The sequence below is a fragment of the Podarcis cretensis genome (genome assembly GCF_951804945.1).
Source record: "Podarcis cretensis genome assembly, chromosome: 6".
Classification (NCBI taxonomy): domain Eukaryota; kingdom Metazoa; phylum Chordata; class Lepidosauria; order Squamata; family Lacertidae; genus Podarcis; species Podarcis cretensis.
In genome coordinates, this window is record NC_137175.1 from 31,103,178 (window position 1) to 31,125,154 (window position 21,977).

The window sequence follows — 21,977 nt, forward strand, 5'->3', positions numbered from 1 at the left end:
CACCTGCAATTTTATCCTGCTGTTAAGCCCAAAAAAGAAAAAATAAAGGCCTCCCACAAAGGAGTAAAAAGTTCTTGGTGTTTCAGCAGAGCTAATGGAGAGACCTTGCAGTTCCATCACTCTCCTTCTCACACATCCTGATGGAATGGCTGCTATAGATCACAGCTGAGGTTGCGACCTAATGCATCTACTGGTTTGCAAGCCTAGCAACCTTGCTGCTGATCTCACATATGAATTAGCTCTTAGAACAGTTATTGATGCACCAAAACCAGAGATTCCACTGTGCCTCTACATTTCACAGTCCAGTGGATGCATCATCCTTGTGCTCTACCTGCAGCTAGGGAAGAGATGGCAAAAACCCATACACACCAGGTTGTGGGCAGGCCTATCAAACCTTTCTCCCCTTACATCTGTGATGGTATGGTTAACATTGCTTCACTGCAAGGTAAAGAAAGTCTATTCACACAAACAACTTGTCAGTTGTGTTTCAAGCAGCAACCAGGCTATTGATCAGATATATTAACAGTCTAAAGTTAGGGAATATAAGACTGCGTTGTTTTAGTGTGGGACAGTGCTCTTCTTTTTATACATTCTGATGTCTTTTTAGCTGATTACTTTGTGTGTTTACTCCACTTGTTTTCAAACTTGAGGGATATAATATAAACTTAAACAATAAACTAATTAAGTTCAGCCACACACACTCTTATGTCCACATGGGTTCATAGAACTGTGTGTTGGCATCTGTCTGTCTTGTCTCCCGAGACAGAAAGATGCCAATGCACAGTTATATGAACCCACGTACCAGCATTCAGTGGACATCACAAATGATCAGATTGCAAACTTAGAATAAACGCATTGGGAACATATTTGTGGAAGTCTTATTTCCACCTGATTTCTACCACAGCCTCTCTTCATAAGCATTAATCTTGATCCACAAATTCAAAACAGTTCTGTTAATGGTTATTAGCCATGTCAAGTGGGACTTGCAACAAAATGTTGTGGCCCGGAGTGCTCCTGCTCCAGGTTTCAGCCAGTCACCATTTCTTCTAGGAAATGTCCCCATGCCCCCATGGATTCCAGCCCCTCCACACTTCAACAGTCAGAGAGCATTCTGTCTACTGAGCATCCAAAGTTCTCACTGGATTGTTTTAGCCAACCATCCACCTTGGGTTTCCCAGACCTTCCATCTTATATATGGAGGGTGCTGCTTGTTGTTGTTGTTTTTTTTAAGTAAAAAAAGGTGTTAAAAGGAGGAAGTTCAATTCTTAGTTATTAATTGATTTTTTAAAAAAATAAACATCTTGGGTTCTATAAGAGTGTACAGCTTCTTCAGATTTTGCCCCCCCCCCCTTGAAATAAATCTTCATACAGTAATACTACAAGCTTTCCAAACAGAGGAGAATAGATTTTCACTTCCCCAAGGCATCTAGAGACTGAGCAGAAGAGATTAATGAAAAACAGAATCACAACGTTTTATCATGGAAAAAAGCAGGCATATTGTGATTATATAGTATGTTAGCTACATCAAGCATTCTTGCATGGTGTACATGTCGTATAGACTTGTTGTTAACCAGTTATTCCTTTCTCCCTTGTTGTCATTTTCTGCTTCATATATTAAAAATAAATTTATGTAAACCCCCCCATATATTATTATCATTTTACTACCCTTGCTAATTTTTTAGACAGTTAACATTTCCCCATTTCAATTCTTTGTTGTTGCTGTACTTACTTACTACAAAGCACTCATAAGCACAGTAATTCCTGCCTATAGCACAGAGAGGAAGAGATACAGGGCAATTGTGGAGGAGATCGAAACAATGCACAACCTCACTAACAGCAATGGTTAGCAAACAGATGGTAGAGTACCACACGTGGCAACCTCAAAGCCAATTGCTCAGTACTGCACAATGATGTGGACAACTGGCAGACAACAAACCTGAATCAATAGCTAATGCCTGTAGCCACACCTAAATTGGCTAACCCTGTGGTAAGACCATCTACAGCACATAAAGCCCTCCTCAAGGAGTGGGGGGGGGGATCTGGAGAAGCCTGCAAGACTTTTTAAGGAGCATTTTTCCCATCCGATATTTGTCCTATCCATGTCAAAGCCCTTATGAGATGTAGAAGAGCAGGATGCAACAGTGTAGTACAGAAGGCAAAGACCCTCAGAGCTGGGCTTTTATGGTGGCTGCCCTACAGAGATATGTCGAGATATGACTGGCGCCCACTATCAGCACTTCCTAGAAACAACTGAAGACATTTTTGTTCTGACAGGATTTCCCAGCTGGATAAATGTGTCTTTTCCACAAATGTTTATTTTGTTTAGTTTTAGTTTTGTTTCAAATGTATCTTCTGGATTACGTATTTTTAACTGGGTTTCCTACCCCCACCCCATTTTATTGAGACAATTTCCTGTGTTTAATGAGATAATTATGCAGAAGATGGTTTTTAGTGTGTTATTATTACCCCCAGTAAGAGAACTCAGAAAAAAATAATTTCTAATGCATAATGCTCATACCCATTACAATTTTGGTCCACAAGAAATCCTGGGCACAAATGTTATTAACTGAAAGGTGAGGCAAGGGAGTTGAGAAGATGCTTCTCTCCTTTCTTAATGTGGTAATGTGCTGTAAGCAAAAAGCTCAAATGGAGGGATATTCACACAAAGTCTCTTGCTGTATGTCTCCATTGCTTCCCCATGCACAACAAAGCCCTCAGCTTAAGACAAGCTCCTACCTATAAAAATAATGGAAGCATAGATGACAAAAGTAGAAATATCTAGTTCGTTCAAAGAACAGGCTAGGCACCATCTGTAATTATCCATGGAAAAATTATCAGATTAGATTTATTTGAATTAATAATACAAATAATGCAGGTGACCTTCATAAAGATCATGCCTTCTAAGAAAAATGCTAGGAAAAACAATTTTTTGTAGCTTCTGAACCAGTAACAAACGTTAGAAAATGACTATATTGAAGATAAATTTTATGTTTCAACATTTTCCAATTATAATACCCAACAGTGCAGTATGATATGGCAAAGGCTATTAATGAGTTGTATTTCAGATCAAAAAAATAAACCCAACCAGAATAAAACTTAGCTTATCACAAGTTCATAAGGATTCTTGGCTGTGCTGAACATCAAGTGGTACCATAACTGACAGATCAGTTGACTGACATAAAAATTCAAACTTACCCATGTACGAAAAAAGTAGCAATAACATAATGTATCATTTTATGCCCTGTTTTAATAAGTTGATGAACATTAATGACAACTCTGGGTGCAATCCTGCTTGCTCCATGCAGAAGGTGCAAGGGTCTATCATTGCCCTCCATTCCCACATGACAGCCCATGTTGTCCATGTCTGAGCATTTCCTTACAGCAGGAGATGCCCTGGAATTTAACTCAAACCTTCGACACAAAGTCACTCTTGTCAGATATGGGAGCAGGGCCTTGTGTCTGGACCTGGACAGGAGGTGGTGGTTGCACAGTGCTTTCGTGTGAGGCTTATGCTTGACGTGAACACTTCATCCATGACAAAACTCACAGCGGTGATGACTGGGCACCCAACCAGAAATCATGATAGAGAAGGGGGAGCGATATTGGACTCTTAACTGAGCTCCTTTGTGCCCTGAGCTCTATGCTCAAGGCAAGTGAGATTGTGCTTTCTTATCATTAATGCCACACTTTATATTTCAAGAAAGTGTAAGAATTCTGGCTTTGAACTTAATGTTAACTTTAAAAAAAAATGGCACAGGGATTTTCACATACCTAGGAAGAGCTCTCCATAGACATGTCAATTTAACCAGTAATGATCCTGTTACCTCATAGGAAGAAATTGCTTTTAAAATAAATGATGAAAATGTTGGGCATGTGGAGTCCAGAAGGGTGAATTTTTCCACACATGGCAAATACATTCAAAAGGGCTACAATTTTATTTTTTTAAATGACTGCAGAAAGCATAAAGGAGATGGCAGGGTATACTTTACTCCTAGACCCTTTAATTTACCTTCCCAATTACATTAAGAAAAATATTGCTAAAGAGGATAAAGAATTAATTCTCAGTAGGGCCGTCACAGCACGAATAATTTTGGTCCAATATTGGAAGTCTCAGAAGTGCCTGTCTGAGGCAGAATGGCTATCCAAATTATGATATACTGCTGTGCTGGCTAAATTAGGATCTTAATCAAGGGGTAGAGAACAAGGCAGAATACAAGACACTTGGGCTGTTTTTCATTACTTATGGAGAGAAAAGAATAGGTGTCCAGAAAGGATAAAAAAAAAATAGTTTCATTAATTTAGAATATTAGAATTATTCCTAAATGCATATATTTTCTGAAGCTTTTAGAAATGATAAATTATTATATCCATCATTGGGTGTTTCTTTAGATGCTGCATATTTCCTTCTGTCTTTGGACATGTACTGTAGGAGGGTTATCGTTTTGCTTGTTGCTATGTTTTGCTTCCCAAGTTTTTTGCTGCTGTTCTATTGGGTCTGTTCAATGAAGGTCTACCAGGCTTGCGTGTTGAGCATGCTGCTTTATGGTAGTGAGTCTTGGACAACTTACACCCATCAGAAGCAATGCCTCAATGTCTTCCACATGTGCTGCATCAGGAAGATTTTGGGCATCACATGGCAGGATAGAGTCTCAAGCAAAGGTGTGCTCCCCAAAGCCCACATTCCGCCATGTGGGAATCCCTTGCAGATGACCACAGCACCGGAAGACAATCAGTCAAGTTGTGTACCCCAGCAGTGACCAAAGGAGGAATGGCTGCTGGGAGGAGCACAGAAAGCAGATACACCACAGTACACCAGCATCAGCACAACCAGACACCTTCATCTGCCCCAGACGCAACAAAACATGTCTCTTCTGTATCGGTCTCTACAGCCCCAGCAGGAGCTTTAACTCTCCAGTGGTTTGACTTCATGCCTGAAGGAGAATTCTTCCCTTGTCTCCCAAAAAAGATGGATGCCAGCAACTATAGAATTTTGGATGGTTCTTCTAATATAACTCATCTAGATAGCAATTAAGGCTTGCATATAATTCTACCTTTAAAAAAAAGAAGAAGACTGCAGTTCGGTCAGTAAAAATGATAATTTCAGAATTAGTCTAGCCTAGCCTAGCCTTCTCCTGCTTTGCATTCACAGGGAATGTTTTATACTGAATATCATTTGGTCCTGCTTTTTCTGATTGTTTGAATAAGCTCAGTATGCATAACGTCATTTTACGGTTTGGTCAGTAGGTGGCACTGGTTTTGCCTAGTTTCCTGACCCATAGTTTAAACAAACCACAGTTCCCAGGTTTTGATACCATGGGGATTGGAGAACTGTGGTTCATTCAGAATCAGAATAGAAAGCTTCTGATCTCTTTCTCACCGGCAAAATGAAAAGAGTGACAGGGGACCACATGAACCTTAAATTTGCTGCAGCTCATTTGCAGAGTGGGAAATTAGCTTTTCTGCTGACAGAATGTAAGGCAGATGGCCTTAATTTTTTATGGAGTCTGTAGAATTAAACACAAGCCTTAATTTCTCCAAAAGGAAGAAATTATTCTGAGATTTAGAAGGAAAAGCCAGCAGGTTGCTCCTACTGCTCATGAGCATCTTCCACCTGTGGGGGTTGCCTCACTTTGCCAAATGGTTGAGCCAGCCCTGGCCTAGAGTCCAATGAGACCTTAGTTTGAGCCCTCTGTATTATTGCCACCAGGTAAGTTTAGAGAGAGAGAGAAAGAGAAGAGGGTAAAGGTAGAATGGCAGTCCTGCAAGTGTGTGTTTCTTTAAGAGTGGGGAAAGATAGTTTAAGCAGTTATGAGCCAGGCTTAGGCACCAAAGGCGTCAAGGCCCAATTCATAATAGGCCCAGTTTAACAAATTTACTGTTCAAATCCCATGGAAAACCAAGCTCACGTTTATCACTAGTTGTTCTTTCTGGGTTAGTTTAGTTGAACGCTGTAAGCCCAGTCTTTCTGCCTCAACAATGGTACCGAATGATAGCAAAATCAGCAGCAGCAGCAGCAATATAAAGCTGGTTGAACAAGCTAACAAAGTAAACACCATAAAAAAATACAGCAGCAACGAAACAACCAAGTGGAGACCAAATTAAAACCAACATCTTAAAAGCAAAACCTCAGTGGAAAGCAGCCTTTTCACTTTCCATTGGAAAGTAGAGGGAAAGGGGGTCCACCATGTCACTGAGAAGATAACTGCCCTTCAGGCCCTCACGTATGCATGCATGCTTTGTGTACAACATTTATACATGCTCTGTTTTTACAGAAAAATTAAGTGTGATGAATACTTAACAATAATCACAAAACCATAAAAAGCAGCAGGCAATTTCAGCATCAGAGAATAAAACAGCACAGAAATATCACTGAAAATATACAAAAGATCAAAGATTCAGTGGATTCAAATGCATTGTAAAATAAAACAGTCCTAACATGGTGCCAGCAGCCCCTCTGGGGAGGCATTCGATAACCAGGGTGCAAACGTGGAAAAGTCCCTGTAACATTAAAAAAGTGTGAGAGAGCACCCGCCATGGGGAAAAGAGCATACTGTTTCCTGTTTCAGAAGACCATTCAACAAAAAGATGTCTGGGTGCAGAACAAGAAGTGCAAGACACTGTTTCAACATTTACAACAATATATAAACACATCATTTGTCTTGTGTTATTTTCCCGGCCTTATACTGACTTGGGATCTTTAGTGCTATACAGATATGAAAAGAAAGAGGCTTCTGTGATGGGCTGGTGTGAAATCATTTTATAATCATAGAACTCATGAGCCCAAACTGCCAAAAAAAGCCATTGGTAACAGCCCTAATAGGACTGCAACCTTTAAGCAAAAGGGCCCTTTCCCCAGCAATTTTTAGCAATACTCAGGTGCAAGATAAACATATATTTCATCAAATTTGAAGAGCAGATATGGATATAAATTGCATTTCCATCTTTAAAATTACATTAGTGGTAAATGGGAAAGAATCATGTCCTCGTTTATATATATTTTAAAAGTGGTCATTTACACGTTTGAGTGTGTACGTGCTCTTTGTATCCAAGGTGCAACCCCTGAATTTTGTGCAAAAATTATTGCATTCTAAGTAGTGATCCCAAACTATCACCACACTAGTTATTTGAATCCCTTCATAGTTTTCTTTTGTCTATCTTGCTTCTCCATATTATATTCTGCATGGCTAGATGAGTCATCCTGGCCCTTGGACTGGGATTCTTTGACCTTTCTTCATGCATTAGTATGTAAAATTATTGCTTACGTTTTCCCAACAAAGAATACTCTGAGCATCTAGCTGCTTTCATTATTCATGCTCTATTAATAATACACTTTGAGTTTCATTCAGAGGTGTACTAGGAAACTTCTGTTCCCAGTGACCTAAGCAGTTTCAGTTCAGATGCTAATGAACTTCTTTTATTTGGCCTGACCTTGATAAGCAACAAAACAAAGAGTTGACTAGCTGTTTAGACATTGGAGTTTTTCAGTATTTCTCTAGATCAGATCTTTTGTGTGGTGACAAAATAGAATTCCTACAAAAGAAACATGGAAATGTGCACCAGTTTTTAGGAATAATTATCAGCATATTGTTTCACCCTCATACCTAACACCAACCCCACTTGGACAACCATGTGCTTAAAAATAAGATTTAAAAGGCTAGCGTGTCTGCTGAGGGCAGATTATCTTTGGCAATCACTCATAGCCAAGTAAGATTGTCTTCCATGAACAGTCTTAACAGTGAGTGTAGAGTACAATTTTGGATCCACACGTCCTTCCACAGTGGGGACATAGGTTTCCAGGTGGAGTTGATCATGGTGAGGGTTTGCCAAACGTGCCTTCCTCTTAGCACGTTTCTCCCTTTCCTGAGTTCGAGCATCTTCAAAGTCCATGACACCTTTGGTAAAGGCTATTCTCCAGTTGGAGCACTCGCAGGCCAGTGTTTCCCAATTGTTGGTGTTTTTACTATTTTTTTAAGATTTGCCTTGAGAGAGTCCTTAAACCCTTTTTGTTGACCACCAGCAGTCCACTTTCCATTTTTAAGTTCAGAATAGAGTAGTTGCTTTGGAAGATGATAATCAGGCATCCGAACAACATGACCAGTCCAATGAAGTTGATGTTGAAGAATCATTGCTTCATACACCCAAATTGAAGTAAATGGGATTGTGTCCATGTTTAAAGCACAGTATGTAGTTGGAGGAACTGACCTAGTGGTAGATATCCTTGTATCCTTTGGAATCCCCTCCCATGAAAAACCTATGTAGCTACCACTTTTTTTCTTTTCCATTTGTGCTTTCAGAAGTTGAATCTGTAAACATGCTCTGCTGTTTGTTCATTTTGCCTTCATTGAGTTTTTCATGTTTCATTACGTTAGGATCTTTTATGATCTGAATGTTTCTCATGTTTATTGTGAACCATTTTGGAAATTTACATGGAAAAGTGGTATTAAAAAATACCACAAATAGGTAAATGAAACCATGAGGACAAACAACATTAGCAAACCTCTTTTTCATAGTGTGGGGAAGGGTACTAAACTGAGCCCTTCTGTACCCTTGCCTGAGTTTGCAGACTGTAAGTCAGAAGAGATGCTGCCTCTTTATCTGGGAGTAGGCACCACTGAATTCAGCAAAACTTACTTCCGAGTAGACATGGTTAGGATTGTGTGGTAAGGAAGGAGATCTGCACATACACAGGCAAAGGAGTGACAGGGGCAAACGCTGCTAATAATTTGCCTTATAGGTGTTAGAAGTTTCTAGCTTCACCTGAAAATACTAAATTTTCCTTCAAGTCCTTTCCCTGTTGTTTTTATTTAGACTGTGAAGCTGTGAGTACTTTGCTGTTTACTTTTATTTACATACAGCGCCCATGTCATTTAGGCATTTTGACAAATATTACTTACTTACTTATCAAACCTTTATTAGGCATTATGTTGGTAAAACCATAAAAGGAAAATAACATATAAAAGCCTTGAGATATATATAAAAAGGCAGGAGTTGGCTACATACGAATATAAATATATACATATAGAATCAGTGGTTTTCCTTGTTAACCTGCTCCTTGGAGGACTGTTGCCAAAAACTCGGCTACCCCCGCCGTTACCCTTTGGTCAGCGTCGGATAGGTAGAGTCCCACACATTCAGCTTGCTGGGGTTCCAGACCACCCGAAAGGGGGGACAGCACGCGTTGACGGAGCGTACTGTACAATGGGCAATGAAAGAGGATATGCTCTACAGTGTCCGGGACATTCATAGAACATCTGCAGAATCTCTTGCTTCTGGGAATGTTTTGATATCTTCCCCAGACAAATGCTGAGGGAAAAACATTCAAACGGGCCAGCATAAAAGCGACAAATATTAAACCATTATGATGATAACTCCACAAGAAGCTTGGAAAAAAGCAGTCAATGATAAAAAGATTTGAAAAGTATTGGATGTGACACGCCCTGAACAGATGGAAAGGGCTTGTGTCCCTTAACCTGCTCGACTGCTATGCCTAGGGCTCCCTTACGCACACATAACTGACGTTAGGTAGAAAAAAATGTTTTGTATAACCAAGGTAATGGGTATTTTATTGAATGTGCTAATCATTAACTTAGGGAATGTAGAATGCAGGTTTTTGTTCTGAACACTTTATTATGGTGTTATGACTTTACAATTAATAGTTAACTTTGTCACTTTGTTTCTTGCCCTTTGAAAAATTAAAAGCTTTTCTTCTGGCAGCAACTGGAGTTTATCCAATCTCTAGAAACTTCTGACTGGATATATGTCTCACTTCACCATATCTGACAAGCTCACATATTGTACGTCTGAAGGTGAGCACTCGTTTTTCTTCTTGTCTTTGGTTTAACATTACTTTTACATCATGGTCAATCTCTGATCTACATGTGAAGCAAACACTTCACTTAAGAATTCAGATATATGGCCAAGACAAGATGCCTGCCAGAGTAGTCAAGAACATATTGCAACCTTGCCCCAGAAAGCAGATATCAGCATCCAAGAAAGAAAGATTACAGCAGTCTTTGCCTAGATATAAATCCTTTGTGCAGGATTATACTCTGCAATGTTTATTGCTGTGCATTTCTGTGACACAGACTGATAACTTACAATATGCACTGAGTACTACATTATGCGGAATGCAGTTTGTAGTCTTTTCTCAAACCTCCAGTGGAGCAATCAAATTTACTGAAGACAGTGAAGCACGCTTGCAAAGATCTGCTGCCTATTTACTCAGCTAAGCCAGATGCATAGGAACATAGGCTGGTGCTGCGTAAAAGAAAACCAATCATAGGATTGGAAAGCACTTCAAAGGTCATCTAGGGATGCAGGAAGCTGCCTTACACAAGCTCAGTATTGCCTACACTGGCAGTGACTCTCCAGGGTTTCAGAAAGGGGACAATCCCATCCCTATCTGAACTGTACCTGAGACTTTCTGAATGCAAAGTAGATGCTCTACTACTGAGCTATGACCCTCCCCCATCACAAATGTATCTGGGCCTGATTCCAGTATCTTCAATAACTTTTGCAGGAGGGGAGTCTGAGGAGCTGAGACATATAGCGGTGACAAGAAATGAAGTTTCTGGCCTAATGGACAAAATAAAAACTGAAAAATCACTGGGACTGTGAGAGTTCTCAGAGAATTCAAATGTGGAATTGCTCATCTTCTCACAAAAATACATGACTCGCCCCTCAAAGAAGCCTCCATATCTGATGACTGGAAAGTTACCTATTATTTTAAAAGGGGGAGAGTCCAGGGCAGGTCCTGGCAATTAACAGGCCAGTTAGATTAACATCCGTCCTGGGAAAACTGGAGTAAAGTTTTGTTAAAGATAAAATAGCCAAGCATGTAGAGAAGAACAAGCTGGGGATCATCCGGCAAAGCTGAATGTTGGGAGATTCAGGACAGAGAAAAGGAAGGAATTCTTCACACAAAACAAACTGTGGAAGCCACTACTACAAGATGTCGTGGTGCCTGCCAACCTGTATAGCGTTAAAATGGGATGGCGAATGAGGCTACTGCTGGCTTCTGGTCATTATGGCTATATGTTGCCAAGGAATACTAGCCATTGTTGGGGGGAGGCTGGGACAGCAGGAGGGGTTAATTCACTGGTGTCATGCTTTGGGCATCACAGAGGCATGTCATTGGCCACTGAGGGGAAGAATGTTGGACTATACTGGCATCTGGTCTGATCCAGCAGAGATGCTCTTATGTTCTTAGTAAGGTGCCACAAGGCAAAAAGAGCATCACAAGTAAGTGCAATGAAAATGATGTCAAGCAAGCCGACCGGTCTCAAATCGTGAATCCTCATTTGAAATGAATTTCAAAGCCAACCCTGTGTGAGAGATCAAATGTATAACATGAGAAGTATGAGTGTGCCTTTCCTCCAGTATGCGCCGGCTTTTCATAGGGTAGTAAAGGTTAAAAATGAAACAAGTCTTCCTCTATAAACGCTGTTCTGAAATGGTAGAAAACCTTGCACAGCCTTTGCAGACATTCACGGGGAAGGTGACATCTGAGATGCTATTTGACAACTCTGCACTATGCTGTGTCCTTAGTAATGCACAAGCAATTCAATTATAACTAATACAGGACAGCACACAAGCAAATAATGAGCGTTGTTTGATAGCCTGCATATACACACAGCCCACAAAGATTGTTACGTTTTACCTGATTTGCTGAGAGGAACTCCTGGTTATTGTCATTCATTCCCATATACATGTTCTCTCCGTCAAACTGGAAAGACAGAAGAAACCAGTGGTTATCACTGTAGCCAGGAGAGCTAGGTTCTGCTGCTATTTTAGGCGTTTTCCAAGCACTTTCATTCCAAAAAGTTCCATTTTGCCTGAAAAGGGTGAGCTCATACTGACCCTCCTTCCCAAAGCAAATTGGGTTGTATACACCAACTTTCCCATGGGTGCTCTTCATTAACATGGACAAGCACATGACCCCACACATTATGCACCTATAGAGAGGCATCCTGGGATTGCATGTCCAGTGTAATCAAGGCTCAGTTTGCACCTACTGAATGAGACTCCTAAGAAATAAAAAAAAAATAAGGCACACAAGAAGAAGTTCTATAAATCCCACTGTCAGAAAAACAGAGTACTCTGCCACCTTTTATCACCCATCAGGATTCAGGGTGATGGTCAAGGAAGCTTTACTCAGAGTAGACCCATTGAAATTAATTAACAAAACTGAGGTCCACAAATTTCAATAGGTCTACTCTGCATGATTTTACACCCAAGGATGCACACTGTCCCCTCCCCCACATGTTGCACCTGACATTGTGGGGTAGTTAATTTTGCTCTTCTCCCTTTCCTCCCCCCCTCCACTGGGTCCCTGGAAACCTGAACCTTTAAGAAAGGATTCTACTTAAACAAGGGTATTCCCACCCCCTTCATTTTGCCTGCTCTATTCTTGTATTGGATTGCAAATGGGGTTCATTCAACTCAGCGAGTGTTAGAGGCACAGTCTCTCCCATCTAACTTGATTATAGGTTTTCCTGTCATGGCTCCCCTGAGCCAGTTTGGAGCTGGTTGTAGGTGAACCAAATCATCTGCAGTGAATTGTCCTAGTAGCTTATGGTAGCCTATGGAGGGAAAGTACACTGCAACTTCCCACCTAGGAAAAAAATATACCTGTATCTTAAGAGTGTGTTCATATTATTGCTTTTGTTTTTTTTTTTGTTTTTTTTTTAAATATTTATTAAGATTTTCCAAATACAAAAATGCAAAAGTAATAAACAATATAACATATATCATAACGTGTTATCAAAACTTCTTTGGACTCCCTCACGTCTCCCGCTCCCACTTGCATCATTACAAAACTTTTTCCAGCAATTTATCAACTTATTTACATTCTTAAGTCTTATTCATTTAATTTAGTCTGATAATTCTCCAAAAAATTTATATTTTCCTCAGTCTCATTTATCATCCAGCTTACGTCTAATTTAGTGGTGCTCAATTGTTTGTGATCTGGCATCCTTCTTAACATTCAAACCAAATTACAGTGTTTTTGTAAATAAATCCTGAATTTCTTCCAGTCTTCTTCAACCCTCTCCTCTCCCAGGTCTCGGATTCTGCCGGTCATCTCTGCCAATTCCATATAGTCTATCAGTTGCATCTGCCATTCTTCCAGTGTGGGTAGATCTTGGGTTTTCCAATGCTTAGCGATGAGTATCCTTGCTGCCGTTGTTGCATACAGGAAAAAAGTTCTGTCCTTCTTTATCACCCTCTGGCCGACAATACCCAGGAGGAAGGCCTCTGGTTTCTTAGGGAAAGTATACTTAAATACCTTTTTCAACTCATTATATATCATTTCCCAGAAGGCCTTCATATTATTGCTTTTGAGTACAGTGAAATTGTTGTCTTCTGCTGCGTTTCACAGCTCTCCCCCACCTTCCCAGCTGCTCACATCAGCAAAGCTTCAATTCTTTTATGTCTGAGCGCACACCAAGGGATGTTGAGTGGTGGGGGTGTTTCACACCATCGCTAGAGTTGGATTAGGAACAGCTTTAGGGCTCCAATCAATGTGAAGCTGGTTTGCGAAACAACGCAAAGCACAGTGGTACCTTGGTTTGCATACGTCTTGATTTGCATACATTTTGGATTACAAACACATCAAACCCGGAACTGTGTGTCCCGGTTTGCAACCTTTTTTTGGATTATAGCCCTATTATTATTATTTTGAATACGAACAAAAAAAATTTGGAGGCCCCATTGGCAAAAGCTTGTCTTGGGTTACAACCTGTTTTGATTTACAAACGGACCTCCAGAACAAATTATGGTTGTAAACCAAGGTACCACTGTACAGGCTACAGATGAATTTTGGAAATTATAATGTGAACATGGATGAAAAACCAACACTGGAAATGAGTGAACAGTAAATGGGAATGTGAACACTTCCGTGGTCTCCTCTATACAACTGATTTTCTGACTTCTAAAGATGTTACCCATGCCACTTGGAAAATGGCACTGTTTACATCTCGGATTGTGTGTATGTCTCGGTTTGTGGCAAGCTTTCTGCTTGCCAATCCTTCCCTGCTTCTTGATACTTTGGGTTATCCTCCAACCAATATTTCTTGCAAAGGCATTTGGAAAGAGAAGCAGCAGGCTTCCAACAGAAAACTGATCTTACAATTAACAAGAGTCCCTGCTCAAGACACAAAGTCTGAGGTGACCCTTGTCTCCTGAATGAAGGAAAGACCCTTTGGCATACAAGGCTTTCTCAATCTAGCAGCTGATACTCAAATAGCTCTACTACGGGCACAAGATGCTGGATGTAAACCCTTATAATTATACAAGCAATAATGGATTATTTCTTATAAATTATGCTTTCTGCATTAATTACAGTATTAAAAAAACATGTAAAAAACATGTGACAAAGATTAGCCTGTGCGCCAGTTTTCTCTCCTGCGCACCTTTACTTATTTCTTTTGTCTCCCTCCTTTATTCAGCATCTTATCAGCATGAATCTGTCAAAACTGCTCGAGTGAAATCTTACTCATCTGTATTGCTATGGGGCAACGTAGCAAAAATTATGCACAGGTGGTGAAATATCACGTAAGAGTGCTTTGAACCGCAGAGACTGAGAACCAGAAGGAAATCACCAAACTTGTTCTGATTTCTTTCTCTGGTGCACATTCTTAGAGGGAAGGCCCCAATCTTACCTTCAGAACTGTGCAATGTAATAAAGCTTCTACAGTAAGCTCAAGCCAGACTTAAAGAACCCCTTTCTTGGTTACTTTATCTGAGCACCAGAAAAGGACTGGATGCCACAACACAGCTAGAGGTAGCTGATCTTTTGCATTATGATTCAAATTATCTGGGATTTTGAACAAACAAAAATATAAAACAGGTCAATGAAACTTTTTTAGTACATCAGCATCACTGGTTGAAATCTGTAAGCTTCAGGCTTTAAACAGAATTCTTCTGTTTAAATGATTTTGAACAAAGGCTGAAAGGCTGGAGCTATATGAAATGCTGGCAAACTTGGGATCCTGCAACATGATTGCAGGTGCTGGGTGGTCTTTGCAGGGGAAAATACTTGGGAGAAGTAGGAATGCTTATCTCGTTCACCACATAACACTTCTCCCCATCCCCCAGGTACCATTTGCTGGAAATGTTGGGATGCAACCTAGCTTGTAGTAAGTATGGTGGTTTTGCATGGGGAGAATGCAGATAAAGGGAGGAAACTCCAAGCTTCCTAGACTGTTTTTCCGAACTAACATGCGCTAAACTGATACTTTTAGGGTTGCTGACCTCCTCCATCCCTTCCTTCTCCATTCATCCCACTATGAGAAAGAAGACATCTTGTGTGTCTTTACCGAGATGAAAGAATAAGTATGGCTCTTTGTACCTCCAACTTTGATAGAATTAAACTAGGAACTACCTAAATATGCATTTCCTTTAATAAATTTAACTTTCCTGTCTTCCACACTAAAAATCACAGTGAGACTGTATCTAAGGGTAAACATGTTCCTCTAAGATATTTCAGTGCAAAAGTTCAAACTTCTGATGCATATAAACTCAATATGCCATCAGCTTTCCCATCAGCTGGACTCAGAGCCTGGAAACAAACCTGTTTAGAGTGAGGGGCGGTAGCAGAAGAACAGAAGAAGGGGTTGTAGGAGGGCATTGGCAGGCAAGGAAAGGATAATAATTCCCTTCCTCCCCATCCCCCTTGATAAACATCCCCAACCCCGTTATTTAATAAAATACAGAACTGGAGACCCCTGTTTTACAGCTTCATATGTAGTCCCTACCTAGCAAGGCATTAACTGAGAATAACTGAAGAATTTTAACCACACTGGAGAAAACCAGAAACAATAGCTTTGATAAATGACATCTTAATTTATATGACATAAAATAAAGTGCAAGACTCAAAGACCTGCTCAGTTCCTTTGATGACGCAACTACTATGTCATCATGCACTGAACTGAGTTTATGTAAGGACGGCCACCACACTGCACACAATGAAAGGTAAAGTAATAGTGACCCAGGTGTGGAGAGGCTGGCCACAAACTGTATTGCATCTGTTACACAACATGAAATCGACCCATGCTATGTACACCATATGACCTACACAGGGTCAGCAACAGTCAGGGCAGGATTCCCCTACTCCATCATTCCAAATAAGCACCAGAAAGCTTAGTGTTAAATTGTGTTGTACAAAAATGTACAAGCAATAATGCATATCACTCAGTCACCTTTTAATTCTTTTAAACTAAGAAAGAACAAGAGACAAACTCCCACCCTTCCCCCTCAAAAATATGAAACCTATGGATTTTAGAGTTTGGGCCTACTAGATGAATTGCCCTAATATGAGTTATGGAGGAACATGAATCCTTTTAATTACCCTACAAAAAGTCTCTGAACTGATTTGTCTGCAATTTCGCAGGCTTGCTTCACTCTGGAAAAGCTCCTGTGCTTGTAAATTTCATCCACTTTGGCCAAATGGGAGGGGGGGGAGTTACAGCTATTTTAGATTCCCAATTATAGTGAATCAGGAACACACAGCTTCATTTTATACAGAACCACTTAGAACTCGAATTTACAGACTGATGCAGATCTTAGGGCTGATGTGGAGTCACACATGACTTCAATATTACAAGCATGTTCCTATTTTCTTCTGTGAAACGTTAGAAGGTACGCTGTTTCAGATATTGTTGCATCATATCTAGTCTGCCATAATCTCAATAATTTGCAACTACATTAAGCGGTCCAGATTCCAAATCAGTAGAGCTGACTCCCACAATGATGCAACTAGAAAACAAAGGTTGCAGCTTTGAAACAGGAGGTGAATTTAGCATTGCACCAAATATTGCATATCTTCTATTCCAGATGTACACTACTGCAAGCAGGCAGAGTATTAATCTACATCTCTCATAAAATGCATGCTCATTTCTATATCCATTCAAAAACCATTATTTTCCATCTCCAGGATGAAGCCCTAATTGTATCAGCTCCTTTCTAGAACTAGGCAAGAAATTGAGTTCATCTTCATATCTATGCCTTTTTAAAAGGTGCTATTTCCTTGGAAGCAAATGCAGACTCTCCCGTTATGTAATTCCAATTTGGTAAAACATACTTGTTTTATTGCTTTATATACTATACTTGTCGCCAACTCAGTAACTGTAATGAAGCCTGTCTTGAAAATTACTGTGCTTCTGATTGCCAACCAGTGAGGCTGAAAATCAACCCTCAAAATTCAGGGGAAACTTCAGAACTTCCTTACTGCAGATTAGATTTTTATTTTTTTTACCCCTCCAGGCAGTAAGGGCACAAACAAATTTATTATAAAAATTCTCCTGCCAGGGTATTTTTTCAATTAAATGTTTGCCACTTATGCTATAGCCAGGTATAGGAAATAAATAATGTGTGCTGCATTCTCATTCTCATTGCACTGCGCAACGAAATTGAAGACAATCGGCTTCATCATTCCACACTGATTTACGGTTGAAACAAAATATTTTAATATTTTCCTTTTGTTAGGATGGTTTTCTCCCATTTCAATTAGAAGTATCTCCTCATGCATGTCAAGATACTAATCAATTTCCAGATATAAGGACATACATTCATCATACTCTATTTCCGATAAAAAAAATTGATCTGATTTAACCTTAATTACCTAAACATCCTGCACAATGGAAACAGTTTTCTTTCTTGTTCTGTTTATTTGAGAGAGAAAATAGCCCGGAACTACTGTCTTAATTATTCTTCTGTCCCCATGCAATTGATTTAAAATACATATAAACAAAGAAGAATTTTAGAGCAGAAAAAGAAAAAGGCATGGGTGATGTCTAATTCTTGCAAAGCTCTGAAAGATTTTATCTATTCTATTTAAATTGGATATTAACACTACCATCATTTTATTTGTATGCTGACTTTCCATAGTTAAAACCATGCTCAAGGTGTCTTCCAACATGAAAATTTTCTACATAATTACAAATATCAAAAAGTAGTCACAAACCATTAATAAAACACATTAGAAAGTACGCAGCCAAACTGAACAATTTCCACACAAATCGTAAGATTGAAAAATAAAGATTTTATTATTATTATTTTTAACCCTAAATCATACTCCAAAAAGAAGAGTCTGTTCAGCAGCCTTGGCTTTTGTAGGTGGAATCAATCAGGTCCCTGCCCTCCCAGGCCAGATGTAAAAAGGCATGCAAGGCAGGGAGCAGGTCTCACAGCCAAAATGGTCTATCTATATTAATACTCAGTTGGTTAGAGTGTGGTGCTGATAACACCAAGGTTGCAGGTTCAACCCCCATTTGGGACAGCTGCATATTCCTGCATTGCAGGGGGTTGGACTAGATGATCCTCAAGGTCCCTTCTAACTCCAGAATTCTATGATTCTATATATAATACATATAGTGTATATAGTGCATCTATACACACCACCACTAACAGGAGGAGGAGGAGGAGGAGGAGGAGGAGGAGGAGGTCGTCAACAAGTGGCCATTATTACTACCAGGGGCCAAATTACGTTTTTTAAATGGATAGGAGGATTTTTAAAAGACATTAATTTGGTTCTTCAACAGGTAATTCCACCCTTCAGATTACAGGCAAGTTTGTTGAAGAACAGAGTTAGGAATTTTATTTTAATATTCATTCATGAGCAGCGTACCAGCTTAAAAAACATCAGGATTTGGTAGTTTGCATTAACTATTTTTGATACCCACTTACTGAATTTCAACTGTTGCTTCTGATACTTGGGTCTCTCCTTTTGGCTTATCTACTATCAGATTTTAATTGAATTGGTTCTCTTCATATTATATTACACACACACACACACACACACACACGTGTATTATATTCCTCTATTTGTTTGCTAGCACACTGTTCTTCTGTGTTGTTGTTACTGTTTGCTGGTTACATAATTTGAAGTAGGGTGGGACTGTGTGAGAAATAACACCACGCCTAGGATTAATTTACAACCAGCCATGGAGGTGTCAAGCTGAATTCAATGGCTTAATCGAAACAGAAAACAAAAAAAAATCCTTCCAGTAGCACCTTAGAGACCAACTAAGTTTGTTATTGGTATGAGCTTTCGTGTGCATGCACACTTCTTCAGATTGTTTCTTCTTCTGTTTCAGTGTATCTGAAGAAGTGTGCATGCACACGAAAGCTCATACCAATAACAAACTTAGTTGGTCTCTAAGGTGCTACTGGAAGGATTTTATTATTATTATTTTGTTTCGACTACGGCAGACCAACATGGCTACCTACCTGTAACTAGATCAATGGCTTGATGTTTGCTGAGTGTGATATCTGCAATGAGCTCTGGTGAAAAAAGCAACTAAGTGTCTTTAACCTTTTCGTTCAAACTTCAAATTTAGCAAAATACCACCCTCCATGTTGCTTAGGTAGTAACTACAAAACAGATTCCCATAAATTTTCTTCTTCTTCAGTTTGCAATTTTAGGTCATTTGTTCTAGATAAAAAGCAATGGAACAAAGCTTTTTAACGTTTTTAAAGGTAACATTGACATGCACTACAAATACTATAAGCACTATAAAAATAGTAAAAAGAAAGCTGTAAGAATTGGGATTTTTTTTGTTTGTAAATGATCTTTAAAAAATACAAACATCTTGTCCAGAATCGGACCAGGAAAGCACTGTCAACAAAGCAGCAAATTTCACAGACATTGCTGGGAAAGCCTGAGAGCAGTCTGAGCGTGTTCCTGGAGTTGGTTTTGCTTCTAAACTGTCTGGTAGCACCTGAGCTCAAAGATGTCTTTGCACAGTTTTGCCAGGTGCTGTACCTATACCAGCCAGTGGAGAAAGAATATCTGGCCACTTTAACACATCTTGTTCCCAATCAGTATAGACAACTGCAAAGCACTCTGTGTGGGGCTGCCCTTAAAAAGTGTTTAGCCCCACACAGTTGTAGCAGCCAGAGTGTTAAATGGGGCCCATTTTTTGAGTACTGTATGCTTCTCTGGTTCTAATTTTCATTGGCTTCCAGTTCATTTCTAGGAACAACTTCACAATCCAAACTCTGGTTAGAATCATAGAACTGTAGAGTTGGAAGGACCCTTAGGGTCATCTAGTCCAACCTCCCTGTAATGCAGGAATCTCAGCTAAAGCATCCATGACAGATGGCCATCCAGCCTCTGCTTACAAACCTCCAAGGAAGGAGTATCCACCACCTTCCGAAGGAGTCTGTTCCGCTGTCAAACAGCTCTTAGAATCAGAAAGTTCTTCCTGATGTTTAGTCAGAATCTCCATTCTTGAATCCATTGGTTGGTGTGTCCTAGCCACTATAGCAGGAAAAAACAAGCTAGCTCCATTCTTCACGTGACAACCCTTTGGATATTTGAAGATGGCTATCATATCTCCTCTCAGTCTCCTCTTTTCCAAGCTAAACATACCCAACTCCCTCAACTGTTCACTTGTACGGTTTCTCCTCTGTGTGTTTGTAGATGTACAGTCAGTTTCGAACCTTGGCTGATGCACTTTCCGCACTCCATACATTCAAATGAAAAAAAGTAAATGTATGTTTTACTTATAAAGCTGTAAACCAGGGATCGCTAATCCAGCAGCTTTAGACATCCTGGTTGGTGGTCCTGTTTTGTGGGTGGTTTTTTGGGTGTGTGTGGAATTGGGGTTTGTTTGTGAAAGGGCCTTTCTGATGGGAGGCTCAAGTATGTTCCGTATGTATTTTATTGAGAGACTTTCTCTAATTCTGTGTTATACCGCCACCCTCAAAGCAGTCGTTTTGTAAGTGGCACCCACAGCACTTTCTCAAAATTCAGAATATGCCTGCTGGCCCAAAATGGTTGTTTACCCTTGCCTTAAATGGTTTGGGATGTTGCAAACTGCTTGATGATGAAGTTGTTGTTTGTTTATTAAATCTGTATACTGCCCTCCATCTGAAGATCCCAGGGCGGTTCACAACAGAAAGAAGTTGTGTATCATTAACAGCGATATCAAAATCCCAATTTGCAAATGCTACTGTTTTGATTGAACTATATCGAGCTTTTAAATACTGAAGTATTATGGGATTTTTAAAAGATATGGCTATGTCGTGTCACATACTTTTGCACAGAACGGATGAATGAGCCCATAGGCTCCAATGCTACCAAAATAAGCACGCTTAAAATAAAGGGGGCAGGATCAAGAGAGCTTCTGGGTAGTTAATATTCGATATCCAATGAAAACAAGGGGAGCTTTTGCGTGGGTTTGTCTGACAATCTTAAAGTCTTAAGTCTTAACCAATCTTAAAGATTATATCTACCAGGGATGTACAGGAAATACCCTTTTATTTGTTAATTAAAGCATATATATATATATTACGTGAATAGCAACACTCTTGTGTCAATACTTATTAAATTTATACTGTCATGCAGGTTGAGATATAATAACACACACACCTGCTTTTATTATTTATTTATTTGTAAATAAAACTTCTAACTTCATTATTAAAAATTACATTTCCTACATCAGTGGTGTCCAAACTTTTTCCAAAGAGGGCCAGATTTGAGGGCCGACCAAAGGGCCAACCAAAGTTGCTGAGCTTTTTAGGATTGAAGTTGCTGAGGTTTTTTTAGGATTTTACCCCAGGAAATAAACTGCCACAGGGGCCAGATTAAACCGACCAGCGGGCCAGATTAGGCCCCCAAAACAGACTTTGTACATGCCTGTCCTACAGGCTTTAAGAATCAAAATACTGTAGTTTTTCCTTCATCCTTTTTCTCCTTCCATCTTAGCTGTAATATTAATCCCTGTGCTAGTTCCTTCCTTGTAAAGTTCCAAGTCCTTGTGGCAGATCAGAAGCCATATGTACAATCTTTAGGGTTAATACTAAAACAAACACCTCAGAATGCTGCCATGCCTGCTTTGTCAATGCTCATTTCTGTCAAGTCCCAGGGATGTAAAATGTCTTCCTCTGGCCTGCTGCCATCGAAATCTCCTACCCACAGGGCCACCAGTGTGTTTTCCTAAAAGAATTATTAAGCATCGGCTCCCTTCTGGGAA

The 21,977-nt window shown here is 39.8% G+C and overlaps 1 protein-coding gene across 7 annotated transcripts in view; it reads right to left on the bottom strand.

The window, feature by feature from the left end:
* Positions 1-21,977, bottom strand: part of TOX2 (TOX high mobility group box family member 2) — a 259,364-nt gene that overhangs the window by 135,022 nt on the left and 102,365 nt on the right. For all 7 annotated transcript variants that reach the window (XM_079979446.1, XM_079979448.1, XM_079979445.1 and 4 more), the window contains exon 2: positions 11,660-11,725. In XM_079979446.1, coding sequence (XP_079835572.1) covers positions 11,660-11,710 — 51 coding nt within the window. In that variant the 5' untranslated portion in view covers positions 11,711-11,725. The remainder of the gene's footprint in view (positions 1-11,659; positions 11,726-21,977) is intronic.